Here is a 16,565-nt window from a genome sequence, read left to right as displayed (position 1 = left end):
ACTATCTTGATTCTTTTCTAGCCTACCTGCCCATTCCTCTGTTCCTTATCAGCTCTTATTCTACTAATGTCCTCTTGTGTCACTATTGCATTAGTCTCTAGATGGGTCCTCCTAGTTGCTATTACCTTACTATGACCCGCACCATCAATTTGTCATTTGTAAATTGTGTTCGCAAAACATCAATGGAACCTCCTCCCAGACACAGAGTCTGTCCTCCACAAGCAATTTTATCACCATTGTTTTGTTTTCATGACTTTATCTAACCAAATTTATCAGTATTGTCTGTCCAAATTTTCTTTCACGTATTCACTCCTAAACACTCCAAATCAGATTCTCTTACAGTTTGCCAATACCCTCCCAATAGTTTACTTATTAACGCTCTTACCCAACTCAATGGACATGAGTTTGAGTAAACTCAAGGAGTTGGTGATGAACAGGGAGGCCTGGCATGCTGCAGTCCATGGGGTCGAAAAGAGTAGGACACAACTGAGTGACTGAACTACAGGAAAAAGAACTGATGCTTTTGAATTGTGGTGCTGGGGAAGACTCTTGAGAGTTCCTTGGACAGCAAGGAGATCAAACCAGTGAATCCTAAAGGAAATCAATCCTGAATATTCATTGGAAAGGCTGATGCTGAAGCTGAAGCTCCAATATTTCAACCACTTGATGTGAAGAGCTGACTCACTGGAAGAGACCTGATGCTGGGCAAGATTGAGGGCAGGAGAAGGGGGCAACAGAGGATGAGATGGTTGAATGGCATCACCGACTCAATGGACATGAATTTGAGCAAACTCTAGGAGATACTGAAGGAAAAGGAAAACAGGTGTGCTTTAGTCCAAGGGGTTGAAGAGTCAGACATGACTTAGCAACTGAACAACTGTGATAAAGATAAGAAGTATGCATAGAATGTGACCCTGGAACCATTAATTTTTAGCCTAATAATCCAATAAATATTGAAATCCTTTCATATAATTATATACAAGGCATAACAGCAATCCAGGAGGTCTGGAGAGAAGTCTCTGTCCTCACAGAGTTACTGAAGTATCTGATCTCAGTTTCTTTGAAAACATTGTGTAAATAGGCTACAGAAAAAGCGTATAAACAAGGAAACTGGTGGAATAGGTAACATTCAACCAGTTACTAACTCATTTAAAAAAGATTTGTAAACTGACATTGTTGAAATCACTTAGTTCAAAACTATAATAATGGAAATTAAAACAAACAGACAGGCAAGGCTGTCCAAATTCAATTAAATTTAGAGGATGAAGGACAATATCGAGAAAATAGCAAAGGAAAACAGGAAACACCAAAGTAGGGATAGGCGAACAACGCAAAATTTTTCTAAGTTTGTTGGATAATGAAAACAGCCTGTGGATTATCATTCCCCCTATACTTTGGGAAGGAGCAAGCCTGTTTAGTTCTATTCACTACAGCTCTAGGCAGTAGGTATTTTATTAATGAGCAAGTATGTTTAAGTTCTATTCAGTACAGTTCTAGGCAGTGGGTATTTTTTTATTTTAATGGTAAACCTCTTTAGGGTTAAAAAGTTGTACGGAAGTCTCCCTCTTCTCTGGGGTATAATTACTCCCATTTCACCAGAGAGGAAACTGAAGCTCAGAATGGTAGACCACTTTGCTTAGGCACAGTAGGAGGTAGCAGAACTGGGCTTGCCTGTTTCTGTCACAGAAATATTTTCATCTAATAATTAAGCCTTTCTTTTACGAAACAGAACTGCGAGCGCCTGTCAATGGGGTTGTTTGATAAAGTTCCTCACAGACTGGGTGGGGCTGAGTCGGCTACTCCCAGCCCTCTGGCCTACCGGGGAAGCCAGATGTCTCTTCTTCCCACACCAACACAAAGCTAGCTTTCTCTCGCCGCGGCAGAGGCCTGGGCACCAGAGAGGAAACCCAACAAAAGACCCGGGATCCAGGTCCAAGGCCCAAGGCTCGGCGGGGGCGCCCGGAGCGGGCAGGCAGGGGTTATACAGACCCCGCCGCACGCCCCGGACACCACCTGCCTCTAGGACCCCGTAGCCAAGGAGCTTCTGTCCGCGCGTTTCGCCCCCGCGCCGGCGGCGAGGCCTCCCGGGTTCCCAGTGAAAGAAACCGTCCAGGCCTGAGGCCGGAATTTCCAGCCTCACGCAGGAGGTCCGGCCCAAGCCCCGCCCCCGAGCCGCCCCTTCCGCTCGCGCAGGGGTGGGGCCTGCGCGGCCGCTGGGATCCGCTCCGACGCGGCCACGTTGTCCTGCGTGTTTTGAGCGCCAGGCTCCGGGAGTCCGATCGGCGGCGATCTTGCTGTCCCTTCGCATAGTCGCTGGGCTCGGTGGGGCCGCGGTACCCCCATACTCCCTCCGCCGGGCGCAGCGGCTCAGGGAGAGGCCCGGCCACCCCGCGGTTCCAGCGCGCGGGCGCGTCTGGGATCGGCCCGGGAGGCGTCGCCCTCCGTCAGCCCGGCTGGCCTTTCCGCACCGCCCAGAAACAGCGGACAGGAGGGAGCGCAGTCGAGTTGGGCTCCGCGCTGGGCTGGGCACCGGGGCCCATGCCCGTTCGCCCCCGCGGGCCCGCGCCATGGCCTCCGGGAGCGTGGCCGAGTGCTTACAGCAGGAGACCACTTGCCCCGTGTGCCTGCAGTACTTTGTGGAGCCCATGATGCTCGACTGCGGCCACAACATCTGTTGCGCCTGCCTCGCCCGCTGCTGGGGCGCGGCGGAGACCAATGTGTCGTGCCCGCAGTGCCGGGAGACCTTCCCGCAGCGGCACATGCGGCCCAACCGGCACCTGGCCAACGTGACCCAGCTGGTGAAGCAGTTGCGCACCGAGCGGCCGTCGGGGCCCGGAGGCGAGATGGGCGTGTGCGAGAAACACCGCGAGCCCCTGAAGCTGTACTGCGAGGAGGACCAGATGCCCATCTGCGTGGTGTGCGACCGCTCCCGCGAGCACCGCGGCCACAGCGTGCTGCCGCTCGAGGAGGCGGTGGAGGGCTTCAAGGTGAGGGCCGGGCGCGCGGGCCGGGGAGGGGCCGGAGCGCGAGTCGGACAAAGGGAGGAGAGAGCCAAAGGGGCTTCCTTTTTTCCGCCTAGAAAATGGCTGAGCCGGACGTGTGGTTCACAGCCGTCATTTCCTCTGTCCGCTCCAGAGCCTCGGCACTGAGATTTGGGAGGAAAACCTGTAGCTGTTGATTAAGCCAGAAGTCTCCCCACCCTCATTGCGTTATGTGCCTCTGTGTTTACCCTCTCACGGGCACATTATACATGACGGCCCATGGAGACCCCTCTTGACTGTATATAAGATAACTGTAAAACCACGTACGCAGCGACAAGCTTCAGAGACGCTCGCATTCCTGTTGGCTCCTAGATGATCTCAGACAAAACACAGTCGGACGTTGCCTGGCTGTATTCACATCAAATAGATGCCCATCACCTCTCCTTTCCCCCAGCACTTCCCTGTGCTCCGTCCTCTTCTAGAACCTCCCGGAAAAGAACAAGTTCCTTACTGCCTAAGTCATTTAACCACTGTGAGACTCATAGGAGATAAGACTTATGAAGACTGAGTGAAATAAAATGCTGTGTGGATCCCCTTGTGAACCAACAGATAGGCACAGCTCAACAATAACATGGGAATAAAGTATTAAATATAAAACAGTTGTAAGACAACATTCAAGGCGTGCACATAATCTGTGTTTGAGGACTGCAAGAACATGCACACAATTATGTACATGTGTAAATGTGAGTACATTCATGCAAAGTTATTCACTGAACATTTATGGTGCTTTCAAAATTACGATTTTACTCACACTGAATACTCTAGTAGGTTGAGAAGGTGGTGTTGGCTCATGTCACACCAGGGGAAAATAGGAGAAGTCCTCCTTTTCTCTCCCTACCCGTCCCTGAAAGCTCGACAACTAAAGCCTTCCAGTCCATTCACCTTTCGACTAAGCCATGTGGTATCCTTCCAAAGGCAGGTAGGTGACCCACCATTTAAGATACAAACTTAAAGATACAAACTACCAAAGGAGAGATGTGGTGCCACGGTGATGGCAGTGTGATCCAAGGACAGGCTGTCACCAAGAACTTGGCATCATGAATGTGGGTTGCACAGGTGATAAGCAGAAGAGTCACACTGGTGCTAAGGCCTGCCTTATCTTGAACTGTACACCTGTTTTTGCTTTTTCAGGAGCAAATTCAGAACCAGCTGGACCACCTAAAAAGAGTGAAAGACTTAAAGAAGAGGCGAAGGGCACAGGGAGAGCAGGCTCGAGCTGAACTCTTGGTGAGGTTCCTGGGAATTCACAGATAATATCAGTTCTTTTTTTTTTTTTTGAGGGGCAAACTCATCGTGACTGCTGCTGCGGTAGTGGGGAAATGCTGCAGGATACTCGCTGCCGACCCAACTCTCGTGCGACCCTCGGGACTGAAGTTTTTTTTTTTTTTTAATATCAGTTCTGTTGGTCACTCTTTTATATTGTAAGACTTGTAAACTTCCCTTAACCTTGTGCAGTCAGATCACCCAGAACTTAATAGGTACGGGTGGAACAACCTTACATGGCAGTTGGGAATTCACCTGGAGAACCAAGGGGCTCCCACATTTGGGGGGAAAAGGATGAAATAGTCAACTTTAAAACCCCTGGAGATCTGACCTAGCAAAAGTTTAATCTGCTAGCTTTGTGCAGATCAGGGTTGATCCAGGTGAAAATCTTGGGCGTTGGTTAGTGGCCTTTTGTATTGTTCTACAGACAGATGCTGACAGTGGCTTTCCATAAACTTGACTGTTGCTTCTTGCTGGAATGTTCTTTTTCTTGGCAATGATTCTATTCTGAACTTTTCTCTTTGTTCCCTTCTCCTAGTTTCCCAAGGCCTTTGTGGTAAGGATATTTGGGGGAGAGGGTGGTTGTTCTGGAAAAAATAGTCCCTTACCTTTCTGTAAGGACTGCTGCTGCTGCTGCTAAGTTGCTTCAGTCGTGTCCGACTCTGTGCAACCCCACAGATGGCAGCCCTGGGATTCTCCAGGCAAGAACACTGGAGTGGGTTGCCATTTCCTTCTCCAATGCATGAAAGTGAAAAGTGAAAGTGAAGTCGCTCAGTAAGTGTCCGACTCTTCGTGACCCCATGGACTGCAGCCTACCAGGCTCCTCCATCCATGGAATTTTCCAGGCAAGAGTACTGGAGTGGGGTGCCATTGCCTTCTCCCTGTAAAGGACTAGAGAGTAAATATTTTTGGCTTTGTGGCCCCTATCTCTATCACAACCAGTCAGCTCCCTTGTCGTAGCTCAAAAGCAGCTAAAGACACCATTTACATGAGTGGATCTGTTTCCCAATAAAATTTTACTCCAAGGGAGTAAACACGGGAGTTTGCTGACCCTTTATTCCGAAATAAGCTTTTGTGGAGTCCCTCAGTTGGGACAAGTGAAGGAAGGACAGACAACCTTTGGCAAACAAACTGTGCCAGTAGAGAATTATGCTCAAAGCCAGTGAGACAGAAGGCCAGATTGAGGGAATGGATTACATGTGAAAGGTTTAAGGAAACTAATCAAGGTTATTATGTGAGCATTGTTGTAGAAGTTTTGCTTGTATGTTCCAAACCATCCTCCACAGGGCACCCATCTGATCATGTGACTTCTCTGACAGCCTTTCGTGGTTCCCACTTGCAGTGAAGTCCTGCCAGGCTTCTCATCTCTTACTTTATCTGCCGTCTTCACAAGCACTCATGTGCTCCAGCCAGACCCCATCATTTGCCTTTCCATTCTTTGGCCCATGGCATTTCTTCTGCCTGGAAAGCTCTCCCGTTCTTTGACCATAAAGTGAACTTCTAGTCATCCTTCAAGACTCTTTGTGAACACTGCTTCTGGGAACTGTATCAACTTCTACTGAATGCTGTCACCCTACTTTTGCTTATCTAGCCATGATGACATGTATCACATGAACCTGACTCTCACTTGACTGAGTTCCTTGAGAGCAGAGACTGTGGCTTTTTTTTTTTTTTTTTTCAGACTGCCTTGATTATCACTGGGGTAATTCAGTTCTCTGCCATTGTATATCCAGTCGATAAAGACTGGAAAAGAATAAGTGAGTGAACAAGATGCCTGTTTTAGTATACTGGGATGAAATAATGAGGTCTTGGGGTAGATAGACAGGGGAGAAATGTGAAGGGCTCTAGAAGCAGCCTTTCCTCTCTTCACTGCCCTTCCCTGTGGTCTACACAGAGCCTGACCCAGATGGAGAGGGAGAAGATTGTTTGGGAGTTTGAGCAGCTGTATCACTCCTTGAAGGAGCATGAGTATCGCCTTTTGGCCCGTCTTGAGGAGCTAGACTTGGCCATCTACAACAGTATCAATGGTGCCATCACTCAGTTCTCTTGCAACATCTCCCACCTCAGCAACCTGATTGCCCAGCTGGAAGAGAAGCAGCAGCAACCCACCAGGGAGCTCCTGCAGGTAAGACTGAAAGCCCCCTGCCAAGACAGCTCCTGCTCTGCCAAGCAGTATCCAGGGCCCCCTACTCCCTTGTTGAAACTCTGATTGTAGCAAGGGCATGTTGGAAGGGAAATGTACAATAGAAGCCCTGGTTGGCCCAACTTGGGTCAGTCAGTTGCACCGTGTCGTGGAAAGGTCAAAAGGAAGAAAGACCTGTCCTGCTCAAGCCTGTCCTGCACTGATAAGAGGTCTGATCACAGGCAAGGCTCTTGACCTCTCTGGGCCTCAGTGAACTCAGTTACTCATGTAATGAGGAATTTGGCCCACATGTCATTTAAAGATTATCCTCACCCCAGTATCCTATAATTGTAACATGTATGTGCGCACTATGACAACCACAAAATAACAAGTACCACAAGAAGTGGTCAGCCCAAGCAGTCTTGGGATTTAATCTTGGTTGTATGGGTGATAAAGCTGCAGTAGACCCAGACCAGCAAGACCACAGGAAATGAGCTGATTGTTTGTTGTTTGTTCGTTCAGTGCATATGAATTTTCTGTTCTGGGTCAAGCAGTGGAATTAAGTGAATAAATAAGCTCTCCTGAAATTTAAATTCTGATGTCAAGATCATATGATAAAGAAGTGAACAAACAAGTATCATCAGTGTTGCCATTAAAAAGAGGCTGATGGGTTTAGGGTCAAGAAACTATGGCCCACCACTTGTGTCCTGCGAGCTCATTGTGTTTTTTAGTTTTGAATAGTTGGGGAAGAAAAATCAGAAGAATGTTTGTTATTTTGTGATATGTGAAATTGCATACAATTCAAGCTTCATTGTCCATACATTTTTATTAGAACATAGCCATGCCCATTTATTTGTTTTGTATTATCTGTAGCACCAGAGTTGAGTAGTTGTGCCAGAGACTGTATGGCCTTTTTCTTAGAAAAAGTTCACCAACTCCTACTTCAGATTAAAAAGAGAAGGCTTAATCTTGAGCTTTAATGAACACCAATATTTAATAGCTAGAGAGAGAAGGAAGAGCTTGCAGGGGAGACAGTTTACCAGAGAGGCAATATGTGATCAGGGAGGAAGAATGTTTCTGGAAGGAGGGAGTGGACAACAGAGTCTAATGTAGTTGAGGTGAAATAATATGAAGGCTGAGATCCATTTGGTTTAAAAACATGAGCATCCTTGATAAACTTTGTATAGAGCTGCCCGAGTGGAGCAGTCTGGGCAGGAGCCACATGAGGAGAAGTTGTAGTGACAAAGTGAATGGAAGATGTGAGAGTAAATGACTATTTCAATAAATAAGGCTATGAAAGAGACATAAAGAAAATACTTGGAGATGAGGTCGAATTGTGGGGCTTTATGGGGAGAGGATGCTTAAAGAAACCAGTTAAACATATCTTTTTAAAAAATGTGGGAAAAAAAATGTGGAGAGGAGCATCTGTTGTAAAGATTCAGGTGAAGAAAATTTACTGAAGCTCTAAGGATGAACTCATCTCTGATGCACTGTTTCTGAGAAGGCAGAAGGAAGGGTACTGAAGCATGTAGAAGGGACTTAGCTTTGAAGTATCCTCTGTTGTATAAGAAGAAAGGAGGGTGGGGACAGGTAGATGCAGCAGGTTGTGAGGATTGGTAGCAAAAACGTCTTGGCTTCTATCCTCTTCTGCTGCCATTGAGCAGGGGTTAGAGAAAATGAGTTTGAGGATTGTGGGAAAGTTCTGAAATTACTGTTTCAGAGTATGGGAAAGCAAATTGGTTTGCAAGACGTAGTTGAGTTACTTGGTCAGTGAACGTCAGTTTATATCAGAATTTGTCCAGTTGTGTGACTTTTTCCCGTCCCGGCTTTGCATTCTATGATTGTGACTGTTCTGGTTCCAGGCCTAGGGAAAGCTGGTAGTTGGGTTCATCCAGGATTAGGGCTTTGCAAGATGTGAGAGGTTTTTTTTTGTTTTTGGCCTTAGCCACACTATTTATAGGATCTTAGTTCCTTGACCAGGGATTGATCCTGGGCACATGGCAGTGAAAGCACAAAATCCTAACCACTGAACCGGTCAGGGAACTCCCCCTGTTCTGGCTTTTTGATTATGATAAAAAATACATAACATAAATTAACCATTTTAACCATTTCAAAGTGTACAACTTGGTACATTTAGTAAACTTAATGTTATGCAACCATCACAGCTGTATAGTTCCAGAACACATTCATCATCTCAGAAGGAGACCTCATACCCATTAAACAGTCACTCCTCATCCCTTTCTACCCAGTGGCAACCATGGGTTTGCTTATTTTTTTAAGGTATTTGTGAGAATATTTCTGAACACATGGACCATGAAATCAAAACTAGATGATAAAGAAAAGTAGAGAAAGAAGAGGGCAAGTTGTGGACTCCATGGGGGAGAGTGGTCATGGTAGAAGTCATTTGAAAAGTAAACTGAATCTTAATGTGGAGAACGAGAGCATTCGCACTAAGGTCAGGAACAGGGCAAGATGGCCACTGTTGTCTAACTGTATTTTAACGTATGAACACACACACAGAGGAATGTTATGCAACTATAAAAAAAGAAAAAGGAAGATACCTATGGTATAACTGATACAGAGGAGTTTCTATAATGTATTGGGAAGTGAAAAAAATCAAAGTGCAAAATATAGATTATGCTTTTTGTGTAAGAAAGAAGAGATAATTAGAAAATACATGTATCTGCAGGTATTTGCAAGGGAAACACTGGAATGATAAACCAGATAATAATGGGGAGAATGGGATGAGAAGAGATAGGAAAAAAGTGACAGATTCTCTGACCAAGTCTCAGATTTTTTGAGCACCGAAATAATTAAGAATAGTGATGAGTTATAACCCATTGAATAAAGTAGGAATTGATGGGTCCATACTAATAATAAATAAGGGAAAATTCTTCCTTCCAGTAGACTGTCGACTAAGTAATGTACAAGGAATTTTGAGGCAAGAAAATGATCATTTGGCAGCTATCATAGTGAAAGGTAATTTAGACAATAATTATCTACAGATGCTAAATCTGAGAGGGAGTTCGATAAGGGCTGGAATGTTAATTTCAAAATGTCATTTGAGATTACTTTTTAATTACAAAAGGAAAAATAGTAGCTATAACATACCACCAATAAAGAAAGTAAATATCAAGTATTTAGAAGGAGACATAATGTAAGCTTGAATTTAATCATGGGGCAATACCTGGGAAACCCAAGTGGAGAGATATTTTTAAAATAATTAGCCTGTATTAAGGCAATATCGGGGTCTTCCCTGGTAGCTCAGCGGTAAAGAATCAGCCTGCCTGTGCAGGAGACATGGGTTCGATCCCTGGGTTGGGAACATCCCCTGGAGGAGGAAATGGCAACCCACTTTAGTACTCTTGCCTGGAGAATTCCATGGATAGGGGAGCCTGGCAGGGTACACTCCATAGGGTCACAAAGAGTCAGACACGACTGAAGCAACTTAGCGCACACACACACACACAATAATAGGTCAAAGAAAGCAAGCTGGGCAGGCAGGTAGGCAGTTGTGGTCCAAGAGTGAGATGCTTGAGTTAGTAGATTTGAAATCTTGAGATCTTTGACCAGCGTGCAGGATGGGAATGCAGGAAGGTGCTGGAATAACAAATAGTGTGTATCCCAGTTTCCTCTGCCCAGGTTTTACACAGTGTGTGCTCCTTGTCTCCCTGGTTTTGCCCAGGAGGGCCAGCCTGTAGCTCAGTTCTAACAAACATCTATGAGAGAAAACGGATATTATAAATGATTTCTCATGGTTTTCATTTTCCTTTCTCTTGTAGGACATCGGGGACACATTGAGCAGGTACAGTTTTCTCTTTCCCCAGTGCTAAATCAAGCCTAAGTAGACTTTCCCTCATACTTAGAAACTCTGGAAGGAGCCCAGAGCCTGAGGACATCTTACCAAATTTGACACATATCCTGTCTGTCCCCGAACTGAGTCACTAGTGTGCAAAGAACTAGATGGACTGCAGCTCTTCTCAGTAAAACTAAGGAATTATTGACAAATACTGAGGGTGAGGAGTGAAGTGGGGGCCCACTTGAGAAGGTGCTGGTAGTCTATGAGGACACGTCTGTGGAGAGGGTGGAGGCACAGGGCCTCGGGCAAAGTGCAAGGGTATTTTATAGTTTTTGTTTCAGAATCCTTTCTCTTTTGTTATCTCTGTCTTTGTTTCTGGTTCTCTTTTTTCTGTAATGGAGAAAATACAGGCTAAGAAAAGTGTGACCAGCTCAGAAATGAGTCATGAGTTACCTGGATTCTGGCTCTTGTTTTTATTATTTCTCTACTGTATCATCAGATGGACAGTGAGGAAGAGCTACCTGGAAGTTGGAACATGACCAAGCGGGAAAAGCCCAGAATGGGCAAGAAGCCACAATTAAATTGTTTTCAGTGTTAGATGGCAAGGACAGATGGGATAGACCTTGGGGAATATAATGTTTGTTGTAGGAATGCCTACTGGGGTAAAGCCTGACTTTGAGGAAACTGAACATTGAAGCTAAGTAAAACCCTGAAGGGTGAAAACCCTTCAGAGGAAGTGCAGCTTGATTGTGAGAGAGCATTGGAGGAGGAGATGGGCTGGAAGGGCCTTGTGAATAGAATTATTGATAGAGCTGAGCTTTTTGAGGGCTGCTGAGATGGGATGGTACTGAGCTAGAACTGGTACTAGTCCCTGCCAACTGGCCCTAACAAATACTGCCCTCACTTGCTGCTTTTACTTTTTGGTGTCAGTCTAGTTCTGAACTAACACAGAGATAGATCCTTTAGGTTCTAGCATCTTTGAATGTTAAGTTCGGGTTTGACTCTGAAAAAGTTTTGACTTAATCTTTGACTTGACTTAAACATAACTAAAACATTCTGCCACCATTAAAGAAATGTGCAGATAGCTAGCCCAGGGCTGGTTTGGTGGCTCCAGTGATTATCATCAGACTCTCAGGTTTCTCTCCATTTACTCTTCTGCCATATATAAGCTATGCTCCTCATTCTTACAGCCCAAGAAACTTCCTAGAATGCTAACCAGTAGGAAAGAAATAAGTCACATTCCATTCCTTTTTAAGCAGACTTCTCAAATTAGTGCAAGATACTTGTTAGCTCTCATTGGCCAGAGGTTAGTCACATTCAGACTAGGCAGGCATGAACCTAGTAAAATTTGGAAGGTGAGAGAAGGGATATTGGGTGTGTAATTAGCAGTCAGTGTTTGCCAGAGACCCTTTGAGGGGGAGGTGGGTAACTGGATATTGTCCAGAGAGTACCCGTCTGTCTGAAAATGTCATTCTTGCCATATTTGGGAACCTGAGGGTTATGGGTCATTGCCTGCCATGAATATCAAGGACTTGATCATGAAATCTAGTGCTTTCTGGCAAGGTCAGGCTTATATTCAGTTTAATTCAGTGAATCTTTCTGAGGGCATATGCCATTTGAAAAGCCAGAAGCTAATGCTGTGGGAGAATATGAAGGTAAGATGACTCCCCTATTCTGGTCCAGAGGATCACAGTCTAGGAAGAGAATAGGAAAAGGGCTCTACTGGCTCTATTAAAGAGTGTCCACCAATCCACTGACTGGCCAGCTTAGCCCAGGCTTTGTCCTAGACCCTGAAAGAAGTTTGGGTGGGAGTGGGGGATTCACTATGGATTTTTTTAAACGTAGGGCTGAAAGAATCAGGATTCCGAACCCTGGATCACACCTCCAGACCTGCAAGAGAAAATCCACATTTTTGCCCAGAAGTGTCTGTTCTTGACTGAGAGTCTGAAGCAGTTCACAGGTAATGTGAGAAGAGGGATCTCTGAGGGTTTATGCTCTGAATAACTGTATTGCCTGAGAGGAAGTGTTTTCCAGCTAGATAATGGAATGCAAACTGAATATCTTCTTTTCTCCCCATAGAAAAAATGCAGTCAGATATGGAGAAAATCCAAGGTAAATTTATCTACTTAATGGACTTTTGATGTTAAAGTTTCCTGGAAAGATAAACATCTGCACCAGAGTATGGGAAATGGGAAATGGCTGGCTTCCCCTAATATTTCACATCTTTCTTTTGGCTTTGTTAATTTTTTCCAATTTGAAGTCTTTTAACTAAATACACTCATTTCTCAATCTACATTAATGGAAGAAAAAAATATACAATCCAACAATTAATGCAGAATTAATTTGGTTATTTAAAAATTATTTTTAATTGAGAAAGAGAATCAAGAGAAACTATTCTAGCTATATTCCATTTTAGCTAGTATTTATAGTTATAATTTATCAAGTTTCTGCTGCATGTGGGCACTCGTACTGACCGGGAGGAGGAAGAATTGAGCATCACTGGTTGAGGCAACACCTCGAGGGCAGGAACCTGGGTAGGAACAGGGATTCAGGAGTCTGGCTGCCTGGGTCCTGGGCCCACCTCTGCCACCTGATAAGCATTCTACACTGTATTTTCCTCATTTGTAAAATGAGGAAGATAATAGCTCCTACCTTACAAGGCTGTAAGGATTAGGTTTACTTACAATTTCTGAAGCGTTCTAGAATGGAGCCTTCATGTATATTTATTAAACAAAGTACTCTAGGTATTAAAAGGGCACTCTTCAAATATAACATTTTCTGCTCATGGTAACTTATAAGCATGTAACACATATGCGTGCATGCTAAGTCACTTCAGTCATATCCAACTCTTTGTGATCCAGTGGACTGTTGCCTGCCAGGCCTCTCTGTCCCTGGGGTTCTCAGGGCAAGAGTGGGTTACTATGCCCTCCTCCAGGGGATCTTCCCCACCCAGGGACTGAACCTGCGGCTCCTGCACTACTGGTGGATTCTTTACCACTGAGCCATCAGGGAAGCCTTAGCCCATATGGCTGTTTTCAGCCCAAAATGCTGAAATTCCTAGGCAGCTTGATATAATCTGAAACCCTTATATGTACTTAATCACTTTTCATCTTTACTATAAATTACAAGTCCCCATAATTTTTATAATTTTCTATATAAAACTTTATTTGTATGGCATCTTTTCAGATACATACGTTTTTCACATCTGGCAACATGGATTTAGGGAATGCTCACAAGCAGAACAGGGACAACAACACTTAATACCAAAAGTGGTTAGCTCAGACACGACATTCCTTGATCGGACTCTCCTTTATTTTTCCTGCTCTTCTCCTGCACTTAAGTAGCCCATTGAGAACATACCTGTGAAAATGCTTTGTCAACTGTAAATGGTGGTGTTTTGCCCCAGCTTGGTAGTGGGTGTCACTTGAACCACACACCCCTAGAACAGGTAGCTTATGAATCCAAGAGTTATGTATGATGTGGACTTAGAACCATGTCTCTCCCTGCAGAGCCAGCTGACCCACTGAGGAGTGGAATCCTTAATCTTGCCTCAGTTTGACCCCATATGCTTCCAGTGCCGAGCTTGTGTTATCTTTATGCTCAAAGTTCCCAACCCCTCTTCCCTTTGAGCTCTTGGCTGGAAGATGGAATCTTAATGCTGTATGAAGAAATGAATGCAGGACTGACAGCAGGGGTTCTAATGGAAACCATTGCTTTATGATGACTCCTAAAGCTCCTTCTGTTGGGTACTTTCTACAAATCACAGATAACTTCCATAACTTCTTTTCTCTTTTGTTTTTTTCAGAATTGAGAGAGGCCCAGTTATACTCAGGTGGGTGATAGGAGACAAAACCATTTGGAAAAAGGAGTAAAAATCCTTATCAACCTAACTACTATTGTGAATGATTTTGGAAAGTGCCTTAATTTGAATTCTTTAGGTTACATTTATTTTTTAAAAAATTATAACAATCACAAAAATTTGTTATTTCTATGTGTTTGTAATATTTGCTTCCTCAAATGCCTCAGATCTGAAAACATGGACCTTTGAAATATGAGGAAATTGAATTCAGGTGCTAGGAAGGATTATAGAGTTGAAACTGTGGTTTCCAAAAATTAGCGCACTGCCACTGCTAGTACACTGGTCCACTGCTGTGCCCACCCAGCCTTGGGCAGTGTGTGGTTTACAAAAAGCATCCTTCCAAAAAGATTGAACTTGCCTCTTATTCTGAGAGCTAGGGAAAGTCTAGGAAAAATCTGCCATTGTCCCTTCTCTATGGCTCAGATCTAGAGCTGAAACTCTCCCTCCCCTTGACAATCACCTTCACCTGAGGTTCACAGAGTGGCTAAATCTATGATCTCAAGCTCATCTGAGGTTTGTATTCACTTGACCACCTTCTGTTTCATGGGATCTTCTTCATGGACAAACAACATGTGTGTTAGTTGCTCAGTCGTGTCCAACTCTTTCGCAACCCCATGGACTGGGGCTTGCTGGGCTCTTCCATCCATGGGATTCTCCAGGCAGGAATACTGGAACAAGTTGCCATTTCCTTCTTTATCATGAACAGAGAAACTCTACAAACAGCAGGTCTTCTTTCATTAATGTCCCCTGGTTGTGATCCATATTTAATTCTTTCAAGATTGAATATGTTGCTTATGTCTTGCATTTCCTAATATTGCACTGGGTACAGTAGAGGGAACCAAAGAGCACTGACCTACCCTTAGAGTTAAATGTCTGGTTGGAGGTATGAGGTCTACCCATGACATGAGGGAATAAATGGGCAACTGTTGTGAACAGATTGTTGAACCAAGAACCGTGCCTTGAGGTTCTTGGTCACCTCCACCAGTTGTCATGAGCCTTTTGTGGGAGACAGTCAGCCTACCTGAACTATGGTTCAGAGAGATAATGTTAGGGAATCTTCCTTCTGAACAAGATATGAAGAACAAGTGAGAGAATAGGTCAGTGATTTTAAAACTGGAAACCACCACATGATTGTCAGATGCATGTGGCATTATTTAGTGTCTTTATCTGACATAATATGAATATCTGTATGTTTCACAGCAGATCTGTTAGTGTTGGTTGTAGAGTGCTACACCACACCGTGTCTGTCTAAATACTGTAAAGTTCCAGCCCCTGAGGCTTTCGGATTAAGGGGTTGGACATACACTTAAGAAAACCTTAAATTCAGCTTATAACGGATATTGTGGTTTAAAATGTGGAAAAGCAAGTGGAGGTAAAAATTTCAGTACTTCCAATATATCCTAGCTAAATGAGATAACTAGCTAAGCCAAACAGTAATTTTGGGAATGTCTGCTTCAGGGTGGACTTGAATGTATAAAATGAATGTGTCTTTGCTGGAGAGCTCTTACTCTCTTCTCAGGGATAGGAGAAAAGCTGGGTGTTCAGAGTGGGCTGTCTTGGTGCTCGGCTAATCCTCCTCTGCCCCTGTGTTTCTCTGCAGTGGATGTGACTCTGGACCCAGACACGGCCTACCCCAGCCTGATCCTCTCTGATAACCTGCGGCAAGTGCGGTACAGTTACCTCCAGCAGGACCTGCCTGACAACCCTGAGCGGTTCAATCTGTTTCCCTGTGTCTTGGGCTCTCCATGCTTCATCGCTGGGAGACACTATTGGGAGGTAGAGGTGGGAGATAAAGCCAAGTGGACCATAGGTGTCTGTGAAGACTCAGTGTGCAGAAAAGGCGGGGTAACCTCGGCCCCCCAGAATGGATTCTGGGCAGTGTCCTTGTGGTATGGGAAAGAATACTGGGCTCTCACCTCCCCAATGACTGCCCTCCCCTGCGGACCCCTCTCCAACGGGTGGGGATTTTCTTGGACTATGATGCTGGCGAGGTCTCTTTCTACAACGTGACAGAGAGGTGTCACACCTTTACTTTCTCTCATGCTACCTTCTGTGGGCCTGTCCGGCCCTACTTCAGCCTGAGTTACTCTGGAGGGAAGAGCGCAGCTCCTCTGATCATCTGCCCCATGAGTGGCATCGATGGGTTTTCTGGCCATGTTGGGAATCATGGTCATTCCATGGAGACCTCCCCTTGAGGAGGTGAACTCAGGCCAGAAGGGCTGCTGGCCGTACTCCCACCCCAGGCATGAGGCATCTTGTTGCCTTGCCACTTCCTGCCCATCACAGCTGGATGTTCTTACTACTTTCCATGCCCTGCAGTGCAAGACAGGATGTCTGTGTTCTCTGCCATCCCCTCCCTTCCCACGAAAATTGTGAGATGTAATAAGTTATCGAGATTGCCCAGAAATAAAAACCAGATGTCCACCTCCAGTGTTCCACACTTCTTGGTCTTACACATTACTGGAGGGGATAAAGAATATG

At 45.0% G+C, this 16,565-nt stretch overlaps 1 protein-coding gene across 1 annotated transcript; it reads left to right on the top strand.

Moving 5' to 3' along the window:
* Positions 1-2,183: 2,183 nt before the first annotated feature.
* Positions 2,184-16,514, top strand: TRIM27 (tripartite motif containing 27). Its single transcript, XM_070361342.1, is given in 10 exon segments — positions 2,184-2,987; positions 4,173-4,268; positions 6,199-6,429; positions 10,209-10,231; positions 12,071-12,090; positions 12,093-12,185; positions 12,305-12,337; positions 14,031-14,057; positions 15,685-16,014; positions 16,017-16,514. Coding segments are annotated over 10 exon segments (1,536 nt in total). The 5' UTR covers positions 2,184-2,567; the 3' UTR covers positions 16,280-16,514.
* Positions 16,515-16,565: the final 51 nt, after the last annotated feature.

Source organism: Bos mutus, chromosome 23 (assembly GCF_027580195.1).
Source record: "Bos mutus isolate GX-2022 chromosome 23, NWIPB_WYAK_1.1, whole genome shotgun sequence".
Taxonomy (NCBI): domain Eukaryota; kingdom Metazoa; phylum Chordata; class Mammalia; order Artiodactyla; family Bovidae; genus Bos; species Bos mutus.
This window is presented reverse-complemented; position numbering and strand designations above follow the sequence as displayed.